Source organism: Octopus bimaculoides, chromosome 3 (genome assembly GCF_001194135.2).
Source record: "Octopus bimaculoides isolate UCB-OBI-ISO-001 chromosome 3, ASM119413v2, whole genome shotgun sequence".
Taxonomy (NCBI): Eukaryota; Metazoa; Mollusca; class Cephalopoda; order Octopoda; family Octopodidae; genus Octopus; species Octopus bimaculoides.
The window spans coordinates 123,380,940-123,402,437 of NC_068983.1; the positions used below are offsets into that span (position 1 = coordinate 123,380,940).

At 35.4% G+C, this 21,498-nt stretch overlaps 1 protein-coding gene across 1 annotated transcript in view; it reads right to left on the reverse strand.

The window, feature by feature from the left end:
* Nucleotides 1-21,498, reverse strand: part of LOC106881712 (DNA mismatch repair protein Msh3) — a 50,968-nt gene that overhangs the window by 18,399 nt on the left and 11,071 nt on the right. The window contains exons 2-10 of the mRNA XM_014932188.2: nucleotides 20,560-21,063; nucleotides 16,650-16,766; nucleotides 14,496-14,613; nucleotides 12,696-12,829; nucleotides 9,737-9,903; nucleotides 8,652-8,761; nucleotides 7,303-7,420; nucleotides 4,250-4,444; nucleotides 1,842-1,974 (exon numbers count right to left, since the gene is read on the reverse strand). Of these exons, the coding sequence (XP_014787674.1) occupies nucleotides 1,842-1,974; nucleotides 4,250-4,444; nucleotides 7,303-7,420; nucleotides 8,652-8,761; nucleotides 9,737-9,903; nucleotides 12,696-12,829; nucleotides 14,496-14,613; nucleotides 16,650-16,766; nucleotides 20,560-21,063 (1,596 nt within the window). The remainder of the gene's footprint in view (nucleotides 1-1,841; nucleotides 1,975-4,249; nucleotides 4,445-7,302; nucleotides 7,421-8,651; nucleotides 8,762-9,736; nucleotides 9,904-12,695; nucleotides 12,830-14,495; nucleotides 14,614-16,649; nucleotides 16,767-20,559; nucleotides 21,064-21,498) is intronic.

A 21,498-nucleotide genomic window follows, 5' to 3' on the forward strand; every position in this document is an offset into this window, starting at 1 on the left:
TTTTCTAAGGGAAAAAGTGAATGATTTAAGGGCGATTTGGCTCTTGTTTCTAGCACATCCAAAGACAACCCTCCTCGTTTCTTTATCACTTTCGCATGTATTGATGTGTTTCAATATTTTTTTCCCCATAAATACATTTATTTGCTATAAAAAGAAAATTTGAGAAATTATGAAGTTTTGGCAACCCCACTTCCTGCCCTCGATAGTTTCTGTTTAGAAATTAAAATGTTGGAGAGCCTGAAAAGGTCAGTGATTTTTTAAAATTACGGAGATGTATTTACATAGTAAGTGACTTGATCTGAGATTGTGTGCTGAAACAAAAACAATTGCAGCGTGGAAGATGTTTGTAAGCCATTTAAGATCACATGCAAAACCATTCGTTTCACTTCAACATTAAAATTTCATTTGTGTCAAAACCACTGACAAAACTCCACAAAAGGGGTGCAGCAAGAAGTTTTGACAGTGAACAGGTCGCGGTTTCAAAGCGATGGTGGGGGTGAAAATTTAGATTACGATTTATTTTGTTGTTTTTCTTCCACCAATAGACCACGTGTGTGTTACTTCGGCATCATCATTCCATAAAATGTGTTTAATGGAAGAAAAATATTGAAAAAACATCAATACATGTGAGTGAAAAGAGAGGGTGGTTTGGGTTGTGCTAGAAACAACAGCAAAACCTCCCTTGAATTGTTCACCTTTTCCTCTGAAAATATTTACAATTTGTTTTGTTTTGTGTTTTTTTTAAATTTTTTAAAATTTTTATTAACCATAAAGGTTCCTCCTATGGTTTTTAAGTTAAAAAGGAAAACGGCCAAAATCGGGCCAGATAGTTATTATTGTAAGGCTTATAGCATTCTAAACAGCCATAACAATAAATTCACTTTCAAATCTTTTTTTACAAAAAATATATGGGTATTGAAAAAAATTTTCATTCAATAAATAATGTTTTTACATTGCATATACATTAATAGAATAAACGGTTGGTTTTCCAAATAGTGAATTAAAACTTGAAATGAAAACATTAAAAGAGAAAGTGAGACTTTGCAAATAAAAATGCAATACTCCACAGTGAATGCAATGAATATTTAAATTTGTGAAGAACTGGATGCAGTGAATGCAATGAATATTTAAAAATGCAAGAAATTAGAGTTAAGAAAATTCAATAAACTTGAGAAATCAAAATTGTAGGACATTTCTTAGAACATAAATTTATAAAAATATTTCCAGACAGTCAAACCTTTAATAATTGCTTTCTTTTAGTACATTTAGTAATTGTTTCATACTTAATTAATAAGCAGCTTTCTCCATTATAATATAGATATGCCATCAGTCAGGTGTTATTTTTGTTTGCAACTTGTGTATGTTGCCTGCATGTATATTTTAACCTTGTACTGTATTATATGTACAGGGGAGTTGGCAGAATTGTAAGCACACTGGATGAAAGGCTTAGTAGTATTTCGCCCGTTGCTACATTCTGAGTTCAAATTCCACTGAGGTTGACTTTGCTTTTCATCCTTTTGATGTCAATGAAATAAGTACCAGTTACACACTGGGGTCGATGTAATCAACTAGACGCTCCCCTCAAATTCCAGGCCTTGTGCTTATAGTAGGAAGGATTATATGTATAACTTTTATCATCATATATATTTATAATTTATTGAAGGTGGCTTGACAACATGATAATAATGGCAAACTCAAAGTAAGGATGAAGTGACCCCTGTAGCTTTGAATAAATGAAGTTTAGTATTAGGTATATTTTCCTCTTTGCAAATTCAATGTGCTTAAATAAATAGATGTGTGTGTGTGTGAGAGAGAAATGACAAATCATGAATTATGGTTACCTTTTTATGCAGTATTGCAGTAAGGCCCCTCTCAAGATCACCAAGCTTGAAAAGACACTTTTTCATAGCATCAAAACATTCGCATTTGTTAGACGAAAGTTCTTCAACAGCAAGCTGGCGTTCATCAATGTCCCTAGAAAAATATCACAGATTTGGCAATTTTTTTTTATGTAATTATTTATCTTTATCAACAATACACACACTTGCTCATCAAAATCATGGAACCAGTGGAAGAGGGTGACAAAGAAGACATGGGATGAAGTAGTTAAGGCTGACCTGAAATTATCACATCTCATAGAGAAGATGACAAAAGACTGTGTAAACATTGCAAAATGAATGTTAAGATTGGTAGGGATAAAGGGGAGGATGAGACGTAATTTATATAGACAGACAGACACACACATATCTGTGCTACTTTGATACCTCCTCCAACACTCATTTCTCTAATACTCATATTCTATCCCTCATCTTATCTTCTTTCACTTTTAATGTACTTTGCCAATGGTGTAATTTAGAATAGCAGTGGATCTCTTCTTCTCACTGTACCATGCTTTCAGTGTAAATAGGACTATTACTGGACCTATTGAACCTCACCTCTCCAAACCTCTTATTCTTATAGCTCAACCTCTCTCACCCATCACAAAGCATAAGTGTAGAGGACAGCATGAAATCTACTTGTATCCTAAATATTGTACTGTTACTTTTTGTGTACTTCTAGTCATTGCTTCCTCTCACCTGGGCTACATCTTATTGATATCTATCTCCCACTTTCACGATTCTCCTTTGCCATTATTGTCCATTGTTTTTCCCTCTACCAGCCTCTCATCCAATTATTCTCTACCATCATACACTTACAACCTTTATCAACCTATCCTTCCCCTTCTTCTGCCTTCAATCTCTCCTTTATTAATTTCCTCATGGATTATGAGGACATTTTAATAGTATGGGTGACAAGGCAACCCTACCTGTGCTGGTATCACAAAAATTTCCACCCAGCACAGTATGGAAAGTGGTAGGCACATAAGTAGAGATAATGTGGGTTCAAGGGGATCATTTATTCTTGTCATGGAAATGTCATCTTTATTGCTGGTGTGTCACAATATAATGCACTCTGAGAAACGGATGGTGAAAGAAAGTGCATCCAGCAATAGATATTATCATTATCATTTTAACCTCTACTTTTCCTGGCTAGCATGGGTCAGGCAGACTTTGTTGAGTCAAATTTTCTATGACTGGATGCTCTTCCTGTTGTAACTTTTTCTTGTTTCCAAGCAAGATAATATTTTCTTATGGCCAGACATGTTTCACAGAAGACTGGAAGCAAACCACATTGTCTGCATGACAGTGATGTTCATTTTTACAACCACAAAATCGAAAACGAAATTGAACCAAATTCGGCGACTGGCACCCATGCCAACCTTCCTTCATTGGACACTAAACTCAGCTTGCGAAGACCTGTTGGGCAAGTGAGATTGAAACTGAACTAAATTTGATGACTTGCACCTGTGCCAGTGGAGCGCCAACAGCACCATCAGAGAGGGATCACTGCCAGAGCAGCGGTCTCGCTCCCATGCCGGTGGCACGTAAAAAGCACCATTTGAGCGCGATCGTTTTCAGCTTCACCTTACTGGCACTTGTGCCGGTGGCATGTGAACAAAACATTGGACTGACTCCTGTGCAGGTGGCACATAAAAAACACCATTTGAGCATGGCCTTTGCCAGTACCGCCAGACTGGCTCTCGTGCCAGTGGCACATAAAAAGCACCCACTACACTCTCGGAGTGGTAGGCGTTAGGAAGGGCATCCAGCTGTAGAAACTCTGCCAGATCAGATTGGAGTCTGGTGTAGCCATCTGGTTTGCCAGTCCCCAGTCAAATTGTCCAACCCATGCTAGCATGGAAAGCAGATGTTAAATGATGATGATGATGATGATGATAACCATGTGATGTCAAAAGATGGGTGCATACATACATACACATATATACAAAGGGCTTCTTTCAGATGCTACTATCAAATCCACTCACTAGCTCAGAGCTATAATAGAAAACACTAGTCCAAGGAGTTGCACAGTGAGACTGAATCTGAAACCACATGGTTGGGAAGCAAACTTCTCAAACACACTAACACACCTGTGCCTAACCAAACAAAAATAAGAAATGTATGTGATGTGGTCCTCCGACTTATCTAATCTATAAGAATTCTCACTCCAAATAAGAACTGACTTGGACCAAGACAACCCATCCAACCCATCACAGCATGGAAAGCAGAGGTATAATGATGATGGTGGTATATACGTATGTATGTATGTATGTATGTATAAATTAGTTCAGCATTTATAGTTTTTTGCCATTCTTCAACTTTGTAATAAAAAAACATTCAATAAACAGAAAAACTCAAAGGAAATTTACCTTTTTTTAATTAAGGGATTACAAACCCAAGAGCGGAGTCTCCTTTCTCCAAATTTAGTCAATGTCTTATTGAGAACCCAGAATAAACTTCCTTTTGATTTACCACTGGTGAGATTCTTTAACAACTCCAAATTTTGAACAGATTTGGCAGGAAGCTTCATGTAAGATGATTCCAGAGAGAAACATTTGAAACCACTGGAAAAAAATAATAAAAGAATTAAATAGAAAAGAAGCTTATCCCTTCAGTCTCATGACTCAGCTATATTATTGACAACATTCATTATGTTGAACTTCTTTCAGAAATCTCTAACTGTAGGTTTATCCTCCCTATCAATTGCTTTCATAAGTTGTTTAAAAGTTCTCATATAATATGCCTTGAAGTTAGCTATCACACCTTGATCCATTGGTTGGAGTAATAGAGTTGTATTCTTTAGGATATATTCTACTCATACATTATCTGAAAAGTCATTTAAGTTCACTGAGTGGTTCGGTGCATTGTCTAAAAGATGCAATGCTTTGTTGGAAATATTAATGTTTGGCATTGTAGCATTCTATGACAGGGCAAAAGACATTTGTAAACCCCACTTTGAAAAGAGTTTTAGTCATCCATGCCTTCTTATTTGAATGTCAACTCATGGATAGATTAAACTTTGTGTAAGCCTTGATATCCTTTAGATTTTCAGAGTGATACATGTGTAGAGACTTTAATTTCATATCACCAATAGCATTTCCATCCAAAAGAAATGTCAGATGATTTTTGGAAACTTTAAAACCTGGTGTCGATATTTCATCTTGAGAATTAAAAGTTCTCACAGGCATACACTTCTAGAAAAGTGCAGTTTCGTCAACATTGTACACTTGCTCTGGTATGTAGCTCCACTTCAGCAATCATTTCCAACTGCTTAGGATAATTAGTAGTGGCTTCTGTATCAGTGTTCACAGTTTCACCAGTCATTTTTTATGCTATGCAAATTCATGCGCTTCTTAAACCTTTCAGGCCAACTTGTTACAAGCCAAAAAGCTTAACTTTTGGCTCTTTTTTGAACTACCATCATTTTTGTCAGTACAGAACACCAAATCTGATTCTCAATCCATACACTCAAGAGTCCTTCCATTTTAAGCATTACATAAGATCTATGGAAAAATAGGGCCCAGACAGTTAACAGAATAGCTTCTTGAGCACTTGACACAATTTTCTTTCTGTTGTCAGACATTGTTCCCACAGTAGACATTGCAAAATTTGATGTTCTGACAATATAACTTGGTTTTACTTCCGCATCAAGTCTTTTTAAAACATGTTTAATATCCAGTGTAATCCCTTAACAGTTCCTTATTCCACAACAGCTTTCAGGTTTACTTGATAGCTTCTTTCGAGGCATCTTAAATTGAAGGTAAATCCAGCAGCGGTGTTGATTAATTATCCACAACAAATATGTATAAAAAAAATTTAATTTGCCGATTTCTTCAAAGAAATGAAAAACTCTGGTCAAATGAAATAGAAATTTCATGTCATCTCTCCATCCTGCTGATTCAGTAATCTTTTTTTCACCATTGTTGAAATTAGTTTGGAGTTTCTCATAATTACTTAGAAGCTCTGGGATGAATGCATATTCAATATTGGGAGATGACTTTTTTCTCCAAATTTGTTATCCATTATAACACAAAGAACTCTGTCAAGGATACGATGCTGACAACAAATAAATTGCAGTTCTTTCAAACCCTTTTGAGCAAACAGTCTTTGCTAATGAATTACAATACCATTTCTTTTCCCACTGTTCACACTCATTGTATCAGTGACAATTATCTTTACACAATTCCATAAATTGTATTCATCTAAAATAGCTGTTATTCCATTCAAAACAGTATCAGCTTTTCCCTTTGGTAATTGGAGTGTTTCAACTTAACTTCTCTGTTCATTCTTTAAAACTAGCACTTGGTATTCTTGGTCATCAATACATTTACCATCAGCTGGGGGAGACGTTTTTTTAAAAAAACTTTAAATAAAGGTTATTTTCCCTACTTACATGAAATTGTTCATCAACTTTTGATACAGGAAATTGTTTACTTCCAAAAAATCAGTCATAAAGCCTAAGTACTGCAATAACCAGCCCACTCAAAAAGTACCTTTGGATCATAGGGTGACATGCCGTACTTGAGACCTATTGAGTCAAATACATCATCAACAACAAAATCAAATCAAACCACAATCAAATGGAAATTGTAGTTGTGGCTGATGCCAGCACTGCTTGTCTGGCTCCCTGTGCCAATGGCACATAAAAGCACCATCCAAACATGGTCAATGCCGGCCACCTCTGGCCCCTGTGCTGGTGGTACGCAAAAAGCACCCACTACACTCTCGGAGTGGTTGGCATTAGGAAGGGCATCCAGCTGTAGAAACACTGCTAAATCAGATTGGAGCCTGGTGCAGCCTCCTGGCTTTCCAGACCCCAGTCAAACCGTCCAACCCATACCAGCATGGAAAACAGACGTTAAACAATGATGATGATGATGATATAGGTGCAGGAGTGGCTGTGTGGTAAGTAACTTGCTTACAAACCACATGGCTCTGGGTTCAGTCCCACTGCTTTGCACCTTGGGCAAGTGTCTTCTACTATAGCCTCAGGCCAACCAAAGCCTTGTGAGTGGATTTGGTAGACAGAAACTGAAAGAAGCACATTGTATATGTGTGTGTGTGTGTGTGTGTGTTTGTTCCCGTACCATCGCTTGACAACGGATGTGTGCTCACATCCCCGTAACTTAGCAGTTCAGCAAAAGAAGCTGATAGAATAAGTACTAAGCTTACAAAGAATAAGTCCTGGGGTCGATTTGTTCGACTAAAGGCGGTGCACCAGCATGGCCACAGTTAAATGACTGAAACAAGTAAAATAAAAATAAAAGAATATATATATTTTCATAACATGAAACCAATGGTAGCCTTAATAAACAAATAAATTTTATCCATTAATGCAGTGTTGAGCACCCATTCTCATTGTTCAACATTTATGTGTGTGTGTATGTGTGTCTATCTGATTGAAAACAACATATGAACTCACCTACTAAGTTTTAGAACTCTCTCTAACTTGAATTCAGTGAGATAAGATATAAGTGCAGACAAACAACTTATCACAGTTGATGGTAATCCTATCACATCTTGTAAACGAATGACTCCACCTTTTAATAAAAGTAACAAAATGACACTAATTATATAGTGATTTCTGATACAAGTCCACAAGCAGAAAGGGTTTACTTGATAATAATGACATTAAAATCTCCCTCACTGGTATTTTACTTTATCAACTACAGAAGGATATAAAGTTAACTTTGGTGGGATTCAAAATCAGAAAGTAATGAGAACTAAAAAACAACATGGCATATTAAATATTTTTAAAAATCAATAAACAGTAATATAACTGAACATTAACAAATTTCATGGAAATTAAACATATATTCCAAAGACACTTGATGAATGTAACAATGAGTAGGTTTGATTGTGTAAAAAGAGTCACTCATTCACTAAAAGATAAAATATGAAGTAGAAGGAAATAGTTTTCAGGTGTGCAATTGTTGAATAGCTTAGGTCAGTTGTGACAAAAAGAATTCTAGTCAGGACCATCCTGTTTTGTTTTTTTCTCCTAGGTATTATGTAACTTGGACTACATTCTCCAATAAATCTTTATCTTTTATGAAATTTTGCTGTTAAATATGAGGGAGATTTCACTGCTACTTTTAAAAAGTCAATCAACCACATAGTTTCCCTTGTTGCCTCCTCTACTGTTAGTTGTCTGTTATGGTAAAGCCTGAATTTTAGTTTGTGTACGTATGGTTGCAGCATTCTCAAGAGATGTTAAGTATTGTGTTGTGCATCATATTGTTGATGAGCTGTGAAGGCAAGCTCATCAGAATGGTGAGAGTCAGAGAGATATAGGCTCTGCTGATATTTAGATTATATTTGCTTGAAGCCTTTGTTTTGGATGGGGCTAAGCTCTGCCCAAAGAGAAAAAGAGCTAGGGCGTCTCCCTGAATGATTCCAGCAGTTGCTGAAAACCTTTCATGCATGATGGTGATGGATTTAACAATCTCATCTGGGATACTGTAGTTCAACAGTATATACAATGTAGCTCTTCTGTTGGAGAAACTATGAATGAAACTGAGGCTTTTACTTGAAGATTCTAATCTCTTCTTTGATTCTGCTTTTCTAGTCTATGTAACACTGGATTATGAAGTCAACTGCTTGTAAGAATATATATGAACACTGGGTTGTTACTTCTGGGATGCTCAGCTCAGTTAGGTCTGATCTAGGGTTAAACAATAAGTTCATTTTATGGAGTGGTGGTCATGGTAGTAGTGTAATATGTTATTTAATAAAGGCTGACAATTATAAAATGAATGATCCAGAACTCACCAACTGTATGATCATTTCCATAGAAATTACTGACAGTTTCAAATGCCTGCTGGTAAACGAATTTTTTTTCTGGAAGTCTCTCAATCCTGATACAGTCATCAGCTGAAGAGCTAAAAATAGATTATTAAACTAAAGAACAACGTTTTACAAACACATAAAACATTCAAAATAAACTATTAAGCTAATTAATAACTATGAATTTTCCATATTTTACTTTAACCCTTTAGCATTCAGATTACTTTCTTAAATGAAATACTAATTTATTCACAGTGTTTTGACTTAATCATGCATTATCTCATAGCTTTGAGATTTTGATGATATGATTATTTGTTTTTAGAATAACACTGTAAGGTAGGTGTGAGAGGCCAATCTGATTGGGTTTGACTTTTTATTCAGGTAGAATATTTGGACTAGATATTACTGGTTTCAATACTAAAGAGCTAAGAGATCTTAGTCAGAGCATCAGCATTTAAACTGGTCATGACCAGCCCAAATATTCTTCCAGTTTTATACTGAAACCAATCCTACAATAACATTCTAAAAATAAACAATCACACTGTCAAAATCTTGAAGCTACAAGAAAATGTATGATTAATTCAAAATAATGTGGATAAATAAGCAATAAATTGGACAGAGTACTCTGAATACTAAATGTTTAATGTAGTTTTATAATTCAGGACTTGAAGTTATAAATATGTTGATAACCAATCAAGTCAGTTGGGTATCCCACTGCTAAATAAATATTACATTTGATAGTGATCTGAATGTTAAAGGGTTTAAGTTGTTCTGTTAGTTATTTCATCTATAACACTGTCGTTACTGTTGTTGTTTAGTGCCCTAGGTTAGCCTAGCTAAACTATAACCAAAGGTATTCCTGCCACAATCATGCAGCCTTTTTTTTTTTACAACTTCTCACTGAGACAGCTTCTATACAGTCACATGTCCAGCTAGATATAGCAAGGAAATCTCTTTCAAATTATATCTTAGCATTTTAAAGAAGAACACATCAAACTCTACCCTTTCAAAGAATTCACTCTGGATAGTGTAACTCTGGAAAGAAAAAAGATGGCCATTAAAAAAAATACCTTAGAACAGAAGTGTCCTTGAGTAAACGTTCTGTTGCTTCTGAGAGTGTTGGTGGTAGTAATATCTCCACTGGTTGGATATGCGTGATTCTAGTCTCAAGTTGGTTTCGACTGATCACATCAGTGAAACAGTCATAAATGAAGTCTCCAGTGGCAGGTTGAACAGCCTAAATAAAGGGAAAGCAACACTTCTGAGTAATCAAAAAATGACTACTAGTGGACAGCAGTAATGCTGGGGTACTTTTGTCAAACTTACACCAATTCTTATTGTAGTTTGGTACTTGTTTTATTGATTTATATTTGAGTTACAAAGTTACACCTCAACAGAGAAGGGTAGAACACAGGTTTCCACAAAAATATTCAAAGACACACACATGGGTCTAATCTATGCAAGCAATGAAAAGTGGATTAAAAATGATGATGATATACACTCTTGGAGTGGTTGGCATTAGGAAGAGCATCCAGCTGTAGAAACTGCCAGATCAGATTGGAGCCTGGTGTAGCCATCCGGTTCACCAGTCCTCAGTCAAATCGTCCAACCCATGCTAGCATGGAAAGCGGACGTTAAACGATGATGAACAATACAAATGTGCTTATTCAGAGAGTAAGCTGTAGAGAAAAAACTTGGCATGATAGAAGGAAACTAATTGAAGTTTTGAAATCAGCATGCCAATTTTAGTCTAAATCAAGTGAAAAAGTCAATAGAAATTATGTTCGAAATTGTTCCCCTGTGTTAATAGTTTCTAACGGGCAAATCACTGGTGTACAACCATCCTGACTGATAAGGGATTGTCTGTGTAACCTGGTTGGAATAAATAACACAAACTGTTTTTGGTTTAACACACCAATTTATCAATAAATTTGCAAAGTGTATACTTTGCTGATATATATGAACACATACACATGCGATGGATTTCCACAGAGTTTTTATCTGCCAAATTTCATAAGACACCTACACAAGATGTTGTGCAGCAAGATCAAATTGAAGACCATGTAGTTGCAAAAAGAGGACTGAACTATATCTCTATCCTGCACCCCATTACTGGTACTATGCTGAACATAGGATAAGAACAAAAAGAATAACTTAGCAGCTGTGGCCTAAACTAACTAGGATCTATGCAATTAAATGAGGGATAACATACTAAATGCTATGAGGCAAAAATAATCTTTAATTAATTAACATTAAAACTGTGATAAGTCCAGAAGTTAAAGGAGACAATTATGAAATCCTGATTTATTAAAACTTGAATGATGTCAATGCAATGACGACAGGAGATGGGTAATAGTAGAAGTAGTGGCAGAGGAAAGTTGTAGTGGAAATGGTGAAAGAGGAGGCCGTGTGGCAATTGTGGAAGAGACATGTATTGGCAATGAAAGTAACCATAGCAATAGACCAAGAAGGATAAAGGATGAACTGATGAGATTATATTTTCAATCGATGAGTTTTATGAATAAGACAGCACAGGATTAAGAGTAATGGCTAAACTTTTCTAATCTATGTTAAGCAGGAAAAATGGATCATTAGCAAATAAACAAGGGAGTATCTAGACAGTTACTTGGCCTACTAGAAACAGCAGCCAAATCTCCCTCAAATCACACTCCAGTATCTTAAAATAGAAGGGTCACATTGGTTAATCTAACTGGATGCACAATGTTTGAATAAAAGATGCAACAATTCCCATTGGAATGCTTTTGATAAAAGGTCTGTTTAATCAGGTTTTAAACAACATCTACAACGTGCTAAAGCAATGATAAGTAATTTGATGGTCTTCAAGGCTGAGAGGGAATCCTTTCACACTCATGTAAAAGAGAACAGAATATAGATTAATGAATTGGATTAGTAATTTATAGTTCAAACTGCGAATTGCATTACCTGCCTCAACAATAATTAACCAAAAGAAAGTTTGTAGAATCTCATTAAGTTTGATTGCTAGGAAGTCAAATGTTTCAGGATCTTGTCTATCAATAGAGAGTAATGATCATCTATTTGTACCCTCCATTAAAGAGAAAGAACCCAAAATCTTAAGTCTTCCACTTACAGTCAACCTTACCAGTGCTCTACAAGTTGTACTCTACTCATCGAAATGCATATCAAGACGAAATCAAGATGAAATATTGGCATCGCTGAAAGACAGATTCAACTTGATACTGTAGTGCTTCAGTTTTAGGGATGAGTGGTTCAGTGCCAGATTTTGAACATGATCAAATACATGATCAGAGAGTTTATATATCAATAAATCTATATTTTCCAGCAAGCATTGATGGATTGATCAATAATTATAAAAGAAAGAAAAAAAAAATTATAACCATGCATCGATTGCAATGTTAAGGAGCTAGACTGATGACTATTAGTTCAAATCCAAGAATAAACAGAAGGAAATGTCAAAGATAAGATATATTGCTCCACTTGAATACACTTTAACAACAGTTGACAGGGTTAAGTAGTGAGAAACTCATAAATAAAACAGATACTTATGATCCAATGAGAAAGCCTCTACATGGTCATTCAATTTGCTACAAATAACAGTCAAATCCCTTATAAATCACACACACACTACTGTCTTTAGGAAATAAGACACTGAATAATGTAGTCTTACATTATATCTAAAAAAAAAAAAAAAGATGAGATGCCTTTTTTAAAGATGATATGATTTAAAGGAGATTTGGCAGCTGTTTCTAGTAAACTGTACAACCATGTACAGGCTTCCTTGTTGGCACATAATATTACCTTGTATTGTGATTTGGCAGAATTGTTTAAGCACCAGACAAAATGTATTGCAGTATTTGTTTCAGCTCTTTACATTCTGTGTAAAAATCTTACAAGGTCAATTTTGTTTTCTTCTTTCCAGAGTTGATAAAATAAAGTATTAATCAAACACAGTTTGCTAATATAACTGACTGTTTCCTACTCCAAAACTTGTGGCCCTGTTTGCTTTACAAATCAATAATACTAACTTACCACAAAACCAATGCTGAGAGATTCATTTGATTTTTTATTCTCTTCACAAGGTGTTTCAAAGATAGACATCAAGTATTGAGATATATTGGCTTCAGTATCATCACTGCGGGCAATATCATTAAGTGGAGCAACATCTACAATAATAAATATGATAATAATAGTTAGCAACAAGAAGAAGACTAGTATAAGAGATGGAAAATTGTTTGCAAGAATATACTGCCGTGAATTGTGAAAGAGTCAAGATCAGTGACTATTTAAACAATGAAGACCAATTAATAACAGGGTTTGGGATCCATTAACTACGGAAGAGACAAAATTTATGCGCAACTTTAAGAAGGCTTAAACTATGGAGACTAAATCAAGAAACAAGTCAAGTCAATAATGCATTGGTACACAATGAAACAAAGAACATTACACAAACAAATAATCTAATCAGGGCTGCAAGTAGAATTGTGGCAGAAAGGATGGGATTGAGAACTATTGAGAACAGAACATTGAAGGATAAAAGAGCAAATAAGCAATACAGGTGGAAAAAGAGAATTTCAGAAGATATAAACTCCTTGAACAGAGTAGTGTTAATGCTTGTCAGGAAAAGAAAAGGAGAATTGAAGAATGATTGCAAATTTGAAAAAGTGAGGAAGAAGTATGGTGTAGATAAAAAAGGTCTGAATATTGTAATTGAAGAACTGAAGCAGTGCATACTTGCTAAAAGGTTTGAACACTAGATTAAACAATACCAGCAAAACCAATTGTTTAGAATTGACCAAAAAAGATTTTATCAAGAAATCAATGATGGTATAGAATGTTAAAGATTAGTTCCTAATACTGATGAAAGTTGACAGCTCTGGGATAAGATATGGAGTAAGCAAGAACAACATAATACAGCAGCTGAATGACTCTGTAGCCTGAAGCAAACAGCTTCTTATCCCCAGCAAGAAGCTATCCACATCACAGAAGACAGTATCAGAAATATGAGTACAAAGATAAGCACCTGGAAAGCAGCAGGACCTGATGGTGTACAGGGATTTTGGATAAAAAAGTTCAGTAGGCGCCATAAATTGATTGCAGAGCAATTTAAAGCATTCGTTGATGGAGAAGAAAACCAGGGCTGGTTGACAAAAAGATGAACAATGTTGTGTCTGAAAGATGCATCAAAAGAAAATGCTACCAACACTTACAGGCCAATTTCTTTCCTCCCATTAATGTGGAAGTTACTGTCAGGAGGAATTGCAGAAGAGCTGTACACATTTCTTGATGAGAATGATATGATACTGATGGAACAAAAAAATTGTAGGAGATGCAGAGGTGTCAAAGACGAATTATTGGCCTGGATTGACTATTGCAAAGCTTATGACATGATTTCACATTTGTGGATCATTGAATGCTTAGATTTGTTTGGAATTGTGAGAAATGTAATGCATTTTCTGAAAAGAAGTGTGGTGGGGGTGGAAAACTGAGTTGACAGCCTATGGAAAAAGCTTGGGCACCCTGGGCATCAGAAGAGGGATTTTCCAAGGTAACAGCTTATCTCCATTGCTTTTTGTTCTGACTTAGGGATAAACAACAATTAGATTGTACAAAGCACATTTACACAGTATAATGGCAATGAAATGTACTACTACTACTACTTGAAAAACTTATGGGTTGGTGACAGGAAGAGCATCCAGTCATAAAAATCTTACCTCAAAATAGATTCATGTTAAAGCCATACTAGCATGGAAAACAAATGAATGACATTTAGCTTTGTAAAAGACAGAAAACAAAATCAATGACAAATTTTTAAAAATAAAGTAAACATACCTTCACCAATTAATGTTGATTTTGTATAAAGTGCAGTTAATTGGCGCATGAAAACTGAACTTTTATTGTCACTAACAGCTTTGAGTGCAGCAGTTTCAGTTTGTTTAACAACACCAACCTAAGTATCACAGAATAAATAACAGAACAATATGTATAGAAACAGCGGTACATCTTCAAAAGTTTTATTATTTTTTTCACAGACAAATCTTAAAGATTTGATATTTACTTTTGATAATAGGAAAACAAATAGCAAATCATACAACATATCATGTTTTTATTAGTTTCATTTTTTAATCATATTTATATGGATACATTAACAATCTAAGATCAAGTTGTTAAACCCCATGCAAGATACACTACTCTACTTTATACAAATATGTTGATTTTTAACTTATAAATACTAAGACGTTGATATATGATATCACATTTACAAGATTTCTCTTTCACTTATGGTGATAAAATGCATTATATTAGATAAAAATCACAATGTATGAATAAGTACTCATTAATTATATCATAGCAGAAAGTACCCCTCTGAGGCATGAGTCTAGGCAAGGTTGTTTTGTAAAAGACCTGCAGTCACCCAGGCATAGCAGCCTTTCCTCTTCGCAAAGACTGATACAGCTTGGCACCAGTGATGTTGCAACTCATTTCCACAGCTGAATGAACTGGAGCAATGTGAAAATAAAATATCTTGCTCAAGAAAACAACACAGCCTGGTCTGCAAATCAAATTCACAACCTCACGCCTGATGCTCTAACCGTTGACCTATGTGCCTTCACTTGAAGGCGCATGGAAGGTATTTGGGTCACAATCATAAGGTCATGAGTTTGAAAACTGGCAGCATGTTGTGTCCTTGAGCAAGACACTTTATTTCACATTGCTCCAGTTCAATCAGCTGGCAAGATTGAGTGGTACCTGTTATTCAAAGGGCCAACTTTGTTGCATTCTGTGTCACACTGAATCTCCCTGAGAACTATGTTATGGATAAGTGTGTCTGCGAAGTGCTCAGCCACTCACATGTTAATTTCATGAACAGGTTGTTTTGTTGATCAGATCAACTGGAACCCTCATTGTCGTAACCAACAGAGTGCCAGTTACCATAACATCACTTTGGTTACTTAATCATCTCCTTCAGTACATAACTGTTACCATAGTTAGATAAATGTTTTGGTTACATAAATGTCACCTTGGTTACTTAAACATAGGTACAGAAAACACTGTAACTAAAATAACTTGTATCATCTTTAATACCTCAATTCTATTAATAGAATTCTATAGCATAATACCTAAAATCTAGTGGAGGTACTGCAATGGTTCTTGGATGGTACATTTAATCTGTTGCCTTGTTTAACACCAACAGCAAGAGATTATTGCTTGCCTTTAGTGAAATACATTTTGTTGTAAATATTAACAGAAGACCTCTGGTCTGATGATAACTTGATAACAATAAAATATTTCAGCTACTACAGTGGCCATTATTCCATGTCACTGCCATTTGAGACCAATAGTTTCTCTTCTTTCTGTTACTCTCTCAGCCCTGCAATAATCAACCTTTCCTCCCTGGAATATCGAACACCAACTAAATCAATCTTACTAGCATCAAAGAGCCTAAGAAGGCCATGAGTGGAAGTACTTCCTCTAGATGAAACCATTAAAAACAAAAGCAAATGCAGCAACTCAGAGGTTGTAGTTTTTCCTTCCCTTCTACCTCAACACCAGTCTCAAAAACCTGACAAAGTTCAGGAAGGAAAAAAAGAATCAACAGGAGGCTTAAACCAAGAAGGAATCCTCTATCTGTTCATTCAGTATGCTAGAAATACCAACCAAATCACCCTTCTGTAACACCAGGCCATCAGAAAAAAAGGACACATTGGATATTGTAGTCCTAGATATTCTATGTCTAGATGATATGGTCAAGGTTGAAATGTCTTTGATCATAAGCCTACTTCATCAGGACTGACAAAGCTAAACAACAACTACTATTGCTACTACTGAGTGTCAAGGACACATTAATGTAGTCCCAGATACACTAAAACTTAAATACACAATGGTCAAGGCTGGAATATATTAGGTCTGCTCTATGAGTGCTAACTTAGGGTTAAACAACAGGAATAGGATACTGAAAATAAGCTTTGCAACTATAATACTCACCTTGTAGCCTGCAGTGACAAGGCGTTGAACATGGACAAACAGACGATGTGTTGGGATACTGGCAGTCATAAAATTATGGTCTGGATTACAGGTGATCTTTAAAACATCTGCAGCAATCTGAAAAACATCACATATTTTCAATTACTAACTATTTTATAATGTCTTGACATGCTTCCTGGTAAACTAATATCACTAAACCATTTAATCATATTTAGTCACCAATTCTGGACACATCTTATCTAAATTTAATGAAAAGAGCACCCTATGTGATCACTTGAGTAGATCGACCCCAGTACACAACTGGTACTTAATTTACTGACTCCCGAGAGGATGAAAGGCAAAGTCAACCTCAGTGGAATTTGAACTCAGAATGTAATTAATGGAACTCTGTCGGTTATGACGACAAGTATTCCAGTTGATCCAATCAACGGAACAGCCTGCTTGCGAAATTAATGTGTAAGTGGTTGAGCACTCTACAGACACGTGTACCCTTAATGTAGTTCTCGGGGAGATTCAGCATGACACAGAGTGTGACAAGGCTGGCCCTTTGAAATACAAGTACAACAGAAACAGGAAGAAAGAGTGAGAGAAAGTTGTAGTGAAAGAGTACAGCAGGGTTCGCCACCACCCCCTACAGGAGCCTTGTGGAGCTTTAGGTGTTTTTGCTCAATAAACACTCACAACGCCCAGTCTGGGAATCAAAACCGTGATCCTAAGACCGCGAGTCTGCTGCCCTAACCACTGGGCCATTGCATTTCACCCAGCATGCTAACGTTTCTGCCAGCTCACTGCCTTTATATATACAACTGCACTTTGAATGTGGCTCCCGAGAAAGAGTAAACGTAATTATCCGATCAACGATCACAACTAGTATATAATAAAGTGTATGGAGACTTGTACATCCACAAAATTTATTTCATAGTTATATACAGCATATCATAACAACCTATATGTTTCCACTGCAGCGACTACTCACTGTTGCAAATGCAGCTTTGCAATATTGTCGATGCAGTTTCATCAGGGGCCATCCATTTGGTCATTCTCGGAGTGAATATAATATGTTGTATATAACTATAAAATAAATTTTGTGGATGTACAAATCTCCATACCTTTTATTATTATTAATATTAATATATACTCCAGGCAACTGTTACAGTCCAGCACAGAGCACATGGAAGTACCTATCGGAAGAATTCAGGGATTAACTAACAACTAATTGTAGACACAGACATTGGATACTGAGTGTTGTGGTTAGCCATCAACTGGAACTCAACTGAGAGCTAATATGGTATCCACCTGGATAATATATCCCTCCAAACTCACTATATATATATATATATATATATAGTAAGAGTATAGGGATTTAAGAAATCCAGGTGAGTACCTCAGTCAGTACTCATGTGAAATCTTATCTAACAGAAAGGAAAAGAAAGGAAAGAAAATTAGAATTAGTAATCAGTTAATCTAAAAGATACTCTATGCAAACAGTAAATCCAGGTTAATGTACTGATTATAAGATTTATTATCTGCAAAGGATGCATCAATGTAGACAAACAAAAGGATTGTAAATGAGGGTATTACATTTATTAATCAATTACAATCATTTCAATAACTAGTGGAAATGTTAGATCGATCAATATGTTAAGTTACACAAATAAAAACAAAAAATTATGTAAGATCAAACAATATAAAATGAAGTTTCACATAAACAGCTGGTTAAATAAACATGAAAAAGACAGGAGCTTAGAAGATCATAGTACTGAATTAAATAACAAGTTGTCATACTAAAAGGAGGAATTATAAAGACAAGGTGTCATCTTAGTTCTTTCATTAGATCTACTGTAAACCAGCAGGGCGACTAATTGACACATTTAGAGAACCAAAAATTTATTGAATACATAGATACTAGAGGAGAGATAAGCAAAGAGATCAGATGGAAATTTTCAAAGAAACATTAGTTTACTACTATATTCTTGATAGTGCCATAGACAGAAGTAAAATACAAAGAGAAAATGAAGATATAGATAAGATTTGAAAAAATGAAGACAAGTAATTAGAATAAAGGTACAAAATATAGTAATAAAATTGCCACTAAAATTATGGCTTGATATTATTAGGTCAATTAGCGCTGAAATTAAATAAAAATTACTTAAAAAATAAGATTAGTTTTGTAGGAAAACATTTAAGCAGGATTAGAGAGCATTTAAAACAGAATCCTCTGTGATAAAGCTGGAGTAATGCAAAGAATGAGAAGGTGATCTATATCTATCTCTAAACTGTTTCACGGTCAGTTGGTCAGTGACTTAAGCCCCCCCAACCTGGCTTGCCAGGGAAGGAGGGTGTTGTGGACATTCTGCAGGACTAAAAACAAGACCTGTCAAAGGACAGATGTGTTTATTGTGAACTAATGACCATCCACACAAATAGTGTCTTGTTAAAACATTCTGCACATGGGCTTGCAAACTGTAAATTTAAAAAATAAGAGATTGGATTCTTGAAGTCTTGTAAACAACAATTCTAATGTAATATGAAGTAAAGGGCTAATTGCCCCTTTTGTTACTATATTTCTCTCAAAATACACTGTCTTTGTTTTAACTAATTTTGAAAATAATGGAGAATTTAATAAAATAATTTTGTTGTTATTAAAATGGTGTGTGAAACATAAATCAACATAAAATTATAATGGAAATTTTAAACCAGAAGTTTGTATCAAGCTTTTGATGAGAAGCAAGAGAGAGACATATGACAATGAAGACAACTGGAAGTTCTTATGGGACAATCTACTGAGGGCGACAGGCCAAGTCTGTGGCTGCAGCAAAGCCTCTGTCAGACCAAGGGTGACATGGTGATGGAACAGTGAGGTTGACAGGGCCATAAAATAGAGACGGGTCTGGAAAGAGTAGAAAAGTGGAGGTGAAAAAGAACCATATCAGATATCTAAAAGAGAAGCTAGCCATCAGGTATATCTAGGTAGGGCAGAAGCAGAAAGGAAGAGGTTTGCCAATGTCCTATGGAATGAAGATCAGAGACTTGAGGTGTTCCAGATTGCTAGATAGTGTGTTATAGAGAATTGACATGTTGCAGAAGAATGTGTACAGATGGATGACAATAGTGTGCTTGCACTTAGAGATTCTGAAAAGAAAGAGGTGTGGAAGAGTTTCTACGTAAGGGTATTAAATGTGGAGAATGAATGGGAGAAAGGGAATCTCCCTCATGTGAACCCAACAGAGGGACCAGCTAGCCTAGTTGACAACAGTATGAAAGATAAGGCAATTAAAAATATGAAGACAAGAAAAGCCCCTGGTCCATCAGGAATCGTTGCTGAGATGCTTCAAATATCTGGTAGAGTAGGATATGGGCCAGTTAATCAGGTTATTCAGGAAGGTATAATCCTCAGTGACTCAGTGACTGGTAGCATTATAGTCAACTGCTACAAGAGAGATGCTTCAGATAGAAGTAATTATAGAGGCATCAAATTGCAGGACCAGGTGATAAAAGTTAGAGAGAGTTAATTAGGAACAGAATTAGACTAGATTAATTAAAAACAGAATTAGACTAGATGAAAATTAATTAGGAACAGAATTAGACTAGATGAAATGCTGTTTGGCTTTGTCCCGGAGAGAAGCACTACCAATGCTATTTTCACAGTCAGGCAACTGCAAGAAAAATATCTAGCTAAGAATAAGCCATTTGTTGATCTGGAGAAAGCTTTTAACAGAGTACCCTGCTGTGTGATATGGTGGCCTCTGAGGAAGCTAGGAGTAGATGAATGGCTAGTGAAGCTGTACAGGTCATGTACAGAGGCTCTGTCAGTAAGGTGACAGCTTGACCTCAAGCTACATAACCTTAACATGGGAAAATAAACTTGTTCTACAACAAGAAAGCAAATAACATATAAAACAGTATTTACCTGAGCATCTTCACCAAAAAATCGGTATTTATAACCACATTCAATGAGCAAGATAGTACCAGGGTATTTTGCTTTCAAATCAACAACTTGTTGTTCTAAAGGTGTATATTTTATTGTTGGAAAAGATTTTAACTTGTCACTGCCATGAGATACTGTCTTGACTTTTGCTGAGCTCTCTTTACATTCTGCTTCAGGTGTTTTGTCATCTTCAGGATCCACATACATTTCAGCATCATTGTCTTTTGCTACATTGTCATTTTGTTCATCTAGATCAGGTAAGCCACTTGCAAATCTATTTTTAAGTTCTTCCAAGTCAATGTTTTTATCATGTGAAGTAGACAAGGAAAAAGCATTCAGTTTTGATTGCGTTTCTTCATGGAGGCCAAGGCGTATCTTTGAACTAAGAGATGATTTTAATTTCTTGCCAAAATCTGAAGATGTCCCAGTGGTATCTTCATTATGCGAGACTTTCCTTTTTTTCGCAGCTTCAAAATTACAGTTAGACTGAAAATTGTAAAATAATATAAATTATTAATGAAAATTAATTCAATAATTACAACAAAACAAATCATTAAAAATCTTAACCCTTTCGTTACCAAACGGCTCTGGCTCTGTAGTACAAATGTCTAGTTTTCATAAGTTTTGAATTAAAATCTTCCACCAAACTTTAGTCAAAATTTAGGTTCCTAACACTAGCTGAATGATAACTAAGTTATTTTGCTAAATTCTTTGTTATATTTAAAATAATTAAAAGAAACACAGAGCATCTCAAAATAAATACAGTAACGAAAGGGTTAAAGAAATTTCTTATTAACACTTTAGCATAGAGATTATTCTGTCAAATGTAATGATTATTTATTCACATTGTTTTGAATTATTAATGCAAGATTTTGTAACTTTGAGATTTTGATGATGTGATCGTTTATTCTTAGAATGACA